Source organism: Dendrobates tinctorius, unplaced genomic scaffold (genome assembly GCF_039654945.1).
Source record: "Dendrobates tinctorius isolate UK_male_01 unplaced genomic scaffold, ASM3965494v1 ptg000019l, whole genome shotgun sequence".
NCBI lineage: Eukaryota > Metazoa > Chordata > Amphibia > Anura > Dendrobatidae > Dendrobates > Dendrobates tinctorius.
This window is the reverse complement of record NW_027361687.1, coordinates 54946698-54953922: the sequence shown is the minus strand read 5'-3', so window position 1 is coordinate 54953922 and position 7225 is coordinate 54946698. Positions and strand designations below refer to the sequence as shown.

At 40.9% G+C, this 7225-nt stretch overlaps 1 protein-coding gene across 1 annotated transcript; it reads left to right on the top strand.

Annotated features, from left to right (window-relative positions):
- The first annotated feature begins 5709 nt into the window (after positions 1 to 5709).
- On the top strand, positions 5710 to 6666 carry LOC141082637 (olfactory receptor-like protein OLF1). The gene has a single exon (XM_073566589.1). It carries the CDS (start codon positions 5710 to 5712, stop codon positions 6664 to 6666), a length of 957 nt encoding a protein of 318 aa, XP_073422690.1.
- The last annotated feature ends 559 nt before the right edge of the window (positions 6667 to 7225 follow it).

The following is a 7225-nucleotide window of genomic DNA, read 5'->3' as shown; positions in this document are numbered from 1 at the left end:
GGAAAAAATGGTACTATAATAATAATAAAATAATAATAATTCAACATGATATGAGTCATATAGATTGGAGCAACTGCCTGCAATAAAAGATCCAATGTAGTAACAGGTAAGGTAATTATAATTATAGATAACATTAGAAAATTAAGCTTTTTTTAGAAAATCAGGGCAAGCACAGAAACAAGGCAAGTGAAGCAATATGGCTACTCAAATGCAGCATGAGAGGTGTAATGCAGACTGGAGCAACTGCCTGCAAGAAAAATCCAATGCAATAATTTCTGGAGAGGAAAATGGCTAGATACTATGGTAGTGATAGGGCCACTATGGCTAGCACTCATACGGTAATTTATACCATTGCTTATCATGATCATCCTAAAACATTAATAAAATACAAAATTCAAGGAACATACTGCAGTTGGAAAAACAAAAGTTTATTACTCTAGCAATAATTATTGTAGTAAACCATGATCACCTTGAGATAGTAATGGTAATGCCGTAGAGACACCAATGATGAGGAATAAGGGATTTCTGCAATGAAGACATTTAATTGACCTGGGAAGACATAAATGGAATTAAACAACAGCAGCCAAATATTACAAGCAGCAAGACAGTATATAAAAGGGCAGATTATTGGACTGATGATTTTTCTAGGGCCATTGCTGTTCTCGATGTGGAGACTCTGTGATGAATATTCCAATATGGAGCAGTCAGTCATGGATGAATCAGCTGAATAAGGAAGCGCCTGCCTATAGTAAGTTCACATAATGCTTGTTTTAGGCTTCACTGACAGTGTTCACATTTATGTGTCTGACTTGTCAGAAGCATTATTATGGACTTTCCCTAAGAGAATCATTGTGAAACTTGGAAACTTGACAGCTGCTTGCTGCATTTTCTAAGAGAAAGTAAAGAGAAGAGATATTTATGAAACTTGTGACTGACCTCCTGACTCTGAGTTGCTGGGGATTTTTTCAGAGGGGGGTTTTAAGGGGCCACAAAATCTTAAGATGGCAGTCTTTAAAAGTTATGATAATCATAACTTCCTCTTTCCTCGCACTGAAGATACTTGAGGTTGCTCCCATATAAGATATGAGATGAATATAAATTAAGATATTATAACTGCTCCAGTAACAGAGGAAGAACTTAAAATGATTAGCAAGGGACTTAAAAACTGTAAGAGCCAAGGCCGTGACAGCTTTACTCGAGAATGTTTTAAAATGTTCATAGATGTTAATTTGTTAGATTTACCCAAGTTGGGTAAATACCCATTAGATGTTAACTCATATCGCCCAATCTTATTAATAAATGTAGACTTGCAAATCATATCTAAGATTTTGATGGATAGGATAAGCCATTATTTTACGTGGTGAAATGTCTCCATCGCAGTTGGGTTTTGTAAAAGTAAGTTCGGCACTTTCACATATTCAAAATGTTCTTATTGTCTTAGATGAGATAAACAGGCATCTCCTTTTATCCATCACCGGCAGAGCTTACAGATGACATTGAAAAGGCTTCAGAATGGGACGGTTAATGGACAAAATGGGATTTACAGGGGCATTTGATATCTTTATTTGAGCACTATATGACAAACCATTTGCAAGGAATTATACCCCTGGTTTCTTATCCATGCCATTCCAATTGTATAAGAGCATGAAACAAAGAACCAAACAATCAAGAATTACGCTAAAAAAACTGATGGTTCCGAAAGATAAGGGGCAATTAATATTGTCAGTCATCAGGAAATACAATCTAATTAGCTTATTTAGACATTTTGTTGACTTGTATGATTCTAGTTTCTTCTCTAATCATACATTGAAGACCTACTGAGCAATCCTTGGAATTTATCTGTACTACACCACACGTTTTCAAAAATTGCCCAAAGAAAAAAAGCACAGCCAGCTTTATAAGGACACATTAGCTGCATGGAAGACAGTTACTCTTTCTGATGTCCAGATTGATATAGCCCCATCCTGTATCTGCACCATCCACCTTTCCTACAGCCCCTACCCAACATCCCTACAGTCCCTATCCCTATTCCCTTTTGTACACTTGCTTTGGCAAAACTAATGTGTATTTAGTCCTGCCAATAAAGCTTCTTTGAATTTGAATTTGATATCGCTGTGGAGACAGCCAGAATCCCAGAGGGAATGACTAATTTAATGTTTCAAGATTAGAAAGCAAAGGGCCTACTTGTAGTGAAACAACTTGAGATCTTGCAGAAGAATTATGATATACCTACTGGTTACTCTATGTATAGAAGGAGGAGGGGAGAGGGATATGGTGAAGCTCACCACGTTGATAACTTCAGTTCTCCAAGGGAGTTCAACCGGTGGGTGCCGTATCCGTTGGTGATAGCAGCCATAGTGAAGGGGAGGAGGGAAATTTGTTCGGCACATTCCAGCGAGGTAATAAAACAAAATTTTTTGTCTAAGGAATTTTAAAAGGTTTAAAGGACCTCAAAGCCTTCGAGATCCATCTAGCCTTTTTAAATTCCTTAAATAAAAGAATTATTTTTATTACTTTGTTGGAATGTGCCGATGAAATTTCCCTCCATCCCTTCTCTATTGGACACTTTCTGGCTTACCATCAATTTATGTGATTTGTTAAATCCCAGCCTTTCGAAGTCAGATGGAGAATGTTTAGATTGGGGATTTTGAACTAATTATACAATCTGCCCCAACCAGATCTCCTTTATGGGCATTATATCATAAACTAAGTGTTGCGCTCTTGTCCTGGATATCCTGGGCTTTGCTTCCTTCTCCTTGGTCCTCTGCTGTCTGTTATGCTCCGCGTCGGGTTTTGCAAGTTTCCCGGCATGGATCAATTTCATCATCTTCCTAGGCATACTACTTAAACATGGAAAGGTTTCATCAGGATAAGGTCTAAGAGTCAAAAGCAGATGCCTTTTTCAAAAAATGAGGCACTTTTTTGTTGTAATCTCTTGCACAAGTAAATAAACATATTAGTACAAGTCTTTCCAAAACTCAACATGGAATTTGCAGGAAGATCTAGTAGAATATTTAGGAAAGCTCAAATTAACTTGTTATCAAACTAATGGAAAGTGTGGGTGGGAGTGGAGCGTTAAGGCCCCTTTACATTTAGCGATGCACCAGCGATCCCAACCACGATACGACCTGGTCAGGATCGCTGGTGCATCACTAAATGGTCGCTAGTGAGCTGCCAAACAGGCAGATCTCACAGCGATGCAGCGACGCAGCAGCGGTCGTTACTTACCTTTCAGACGCGGCGATCCTGACGTCCTCCCGCCCGCGTCCACGCGTTGCTCGTCGGCGCCAGCAGGAAGCCCAGCAGAAAGCGCCCGACGAGAAATGGAGCTGCACAATCTCGCGCGATCAGCGACAGACAGCAGGGGAGCCAGTCGGAGGTAAAGGGGTTTTTTTTTATACATAGCGATATCGCTAGCAATATCGCTAAAGCGTCACCGATTTTGTGACGCAGCAGCGATATTGCTAGCGATATCGCTATGTGTGATACTTACATCTGACCGGCTCCCCCGCTGTCTGTCGCTGATCGCGCGAGATCGGCCGGGTCCATTTCTCGTCGGGCGCTTCCTGCTGGCGCCGACGAGGAACGTGTGGACGCGGGCGGGAGGACGTCAGTATCGCTGCGTGTGAAAGGTAAGTAACGACCGCTGCTGCGTCGCTACATCGCTAGTGAGATCTGCCTGTTTGGCAGCTCACTAGCGACCATTTAGCGATGCACCAGCGATCCTGACCGGGTCGTATCGTGGTCAGACTGCTGGTGCATCGCTAAATGTAAAGGGGCCTTTAATATCACACATAGCGATATCGCTAGCAATATCGCTGCTGCATCACAAAAATCGGTGACGCTTTAGCGATATTGCTAGCGATATCGCTATGTGTAAAGCCCCCTTTAGTTTTGGTATGTGCCATTGTGTTCTGTCTTTACTAAAAGGTTTTACTTTTATGTTAAAGATCTTCCATGATTCACTTTGTGCTTTCTTAAAGGTGAATTTTTTTGTATTCAGACATGTGCAATGCAGGTTTGTGTAGCCCAATAAAAAGAATTGTAAGGAAAGAAAAAATAACAAGATAGTGAAAAAGAAAACTCATGCCAAGCCAAACATTGCTCAATATTCCAGTATTTTTCATTGAATCGCTGAATTGTAAGATTCCACCACATTTTCAGGAAACAAAAGTTCCGTACACAGGGGCAATACAGATGAGCAAGGCAGTGTCTACGTTCCATGGTACCAAGGGTCTGATTCATTCTTTTTTCTTTTTTTTGTTTTTCGGTTTTCTGGTCTTAAGGTTGTTTTTTTTGTTATGCACCAAACTCTTCTTTTTAGTTAAAAAGTCACAAAAAATTTTCAGCAAATGGACTCCAGTCTCTTTCAGCCTCAATGATTTTTTGTATGCCAGAATTCTTTGTCCAAATGTTAGAGTTGCGTGTGACGCTTTAACCAGTCATGCGACTTTTTGCACGAAATAGGCACAAAAGAGGTAGAAGACAGAAATAAAATATAATTTTTATTTTGAGCAAAAATGAGGCATGAAGCATTTTTAAGAATATGGTGCGAAAAACGCCTTTGAATATTACCAGACAGAAAAGAATATGGACTTTAAAAAACCCCACAAATAATGAATAGGGCCCTAAGAGTACTACACGCTGGGCTGTATTAACACATGGCCGGGTCTCTAGGCTTTCAAGTATTTCTGTCTCCTTCCAGAACTTCAATCCGTGACTGATATGCAGTCGGAAAAAATATTCTGCTGGCCTCTTTTTTCACAGAGCAATTGCGCCTGTCTTTTTGAAATCCTGACCTGTGCTTGTATACTGTATATTGATTGCCATATTTTATTTCTGAAACTGGCTGGTTTCAATAGCCTATGGCAACATACAAGTAGGTGGGATCAAGGTCACGTCAAGGCAGTATTGCTCATTGAAGTATTACAAGGGGGATAGTGGCATGGCATCACAAATCAGATGCTAGTATGCTATTGGTTCGCTGTGATGTATTACTATATCTTCATAGCAATTGAAGCCCTAGGGTGCAATTAACAGTGCCAAAAAAACATTTGATGGGGTCAGAGGTACCAAGGGGCATTTAGCCACAGCTGTCTCCTCTAACTCGTCCATAAACAGCCCAGTGCTCGAGCGTTCTCTAGGTGAGAGCACCTGCCAGACTCCTCATGCAGTGGCTTATCTCAAATAGAACAAAAGGATTGGTCATTGGCAATCCAACCAGCTGGATCCTCCTCTCCTTCCAAAATCATCTGTCGAGGAGAATTATGAAGCCTCCATACACATCAGACTGCCGATATTGGCAGCTTCGGACAAATTTAGTCTAATTTGGGGGGATTTTAGAAGTCAGCATAACAAATAATACAGCCAAATTGTGCCTGCATCAAGCTTATTCATCAATTTTGTGATTGAAGACATATATATAAAGGGGTAGAATGAGATTATAAAGAAGGGTCTGCTTTTGGTCCAATAATAGTGCCATTTTTACCCAGTGCCTGACATTGTTGTGCAGACACAGTCAAAGAACATTTACCAACCAAAGGGTCCATCATCTATAAAACCCATCTAGCGGTGACACATGATCCACTGTAGTATGAGTGTGTTTGAAAAGTGGCAGAAATAACTTCCAGATACTCCAGAGTGCCCAACTCTATCAATATTAGTTAACACTAGCCTTTTATTTTTTTTAGGTACATCTGGAGGAATGTAATGGAACAGCTCAACCAAACAAGTGTGAAGTCATTCATTCTTCTCGGTCTCTCCAGCATCCCTCATCTTAAGGCAATCTACTTCCTGCTATTCTTGATTATATATACCATCACACTGACAGGAAATGTCCTATTAATTGTAGTGGTCAGGATCAACAGCCAACTACACACCCCTATGTACTTCTTCCTCGGCAACCTCTCATTCATTGACATCTGTTTCTCCTCCACCGTCGTGCCCAAATTACTCGTAAATACATTGTCTCAAGACAAAAGCATTTCCTACTTAGGATGTGCATCTCAGATGTATTTCTCGCTGGCTTTGGGAGCTACGGAATGTATAACACTGGCAGTGATGGCCTATGACAGATATGTAGCCATTTGCAATCCCTTACGATACCAAATCATAATGAACAATAAGGTATGCGTGTGTCTGGCTGCTTTTTCCTGGACTGTAAGCTTCCTAAATGCCATTATCCATGCTGCCTTCACCTTCCAGTTGCCCTACTGTAAGTCCCACCATGTTAACCACTTCTTCTGTGAGATGCCACCACTCTTCAAGCTCTCTTGTCATGATACTTTATTTAATGAGGTGGCTGTGTACATCTCTGGTGGGATAATTGCACTTTGCTCCTTTTTGTTGACATTAGTTTCTTATTTTCACATCATCACCACCATCTTGAAGATCCGTTCCACCAAAGGTAGATACAAAGCATTCTCCACCTGTGCTTCACACCTAACCGTGGTTTCACTTTACTACGGAACTATTATGTTCATGTATTTACGTCCCCGACACAGTTACTTTCCAGATCGAGACCGAGCCATTGCTGTTGTCTACACCGTGGTGACTCCCATGTTGAATCCTATCATCTACAGTATAAGAAATAAGGATGTCACTGGAACAATAATAAAGAAGTTATCCCAAAAAGCAAATACAGTCCTGCCAATGAAAACCATCTAAAGGAACAGCAAAAAGTGGTGGAACGCTATGGTGCCACAATAAAAGGTTCTAAAATAATTTGGAAGTTGTGGTAGAGTTTGTGGTGTCAAACAATTAAGATTTAAGACTAGGCACAAAAGGGGAAGGATGGTGATTGGGCATGGGACAATGCGAGTGTTCACGGATGTACCAGATCCTGTTTGGGGGCAAATCTACAGTCAAATGTTCTTTTTTTGGGCTACAGGTGGAATAAAAAATTCCTAGAAGGACTTCCTGTTACATCTCTACCTGGACTTGCGCAAGCGACATATGCCTTGGTAACCAAGTGCCACCATATTCATTCAGTGGGAGACACCGTTGATAGAGGAGATGTTATAACTAATATCGCTAATTGGCAAAGGCACTGCCCAGCCAGATATACTGGTATTGTTGAATTAGGCAGACTCGGTGTATGCTGTTTAATACCCCAGTAGGTGTAATCAGTTCCATGCGGTTGCCAGTGCTACAGCGTCACTCCTTACCTTCCAGCATACAGCAGGGGATTTCCAATTGTCTGTTTGGTTATCCCATATCTCTGCTG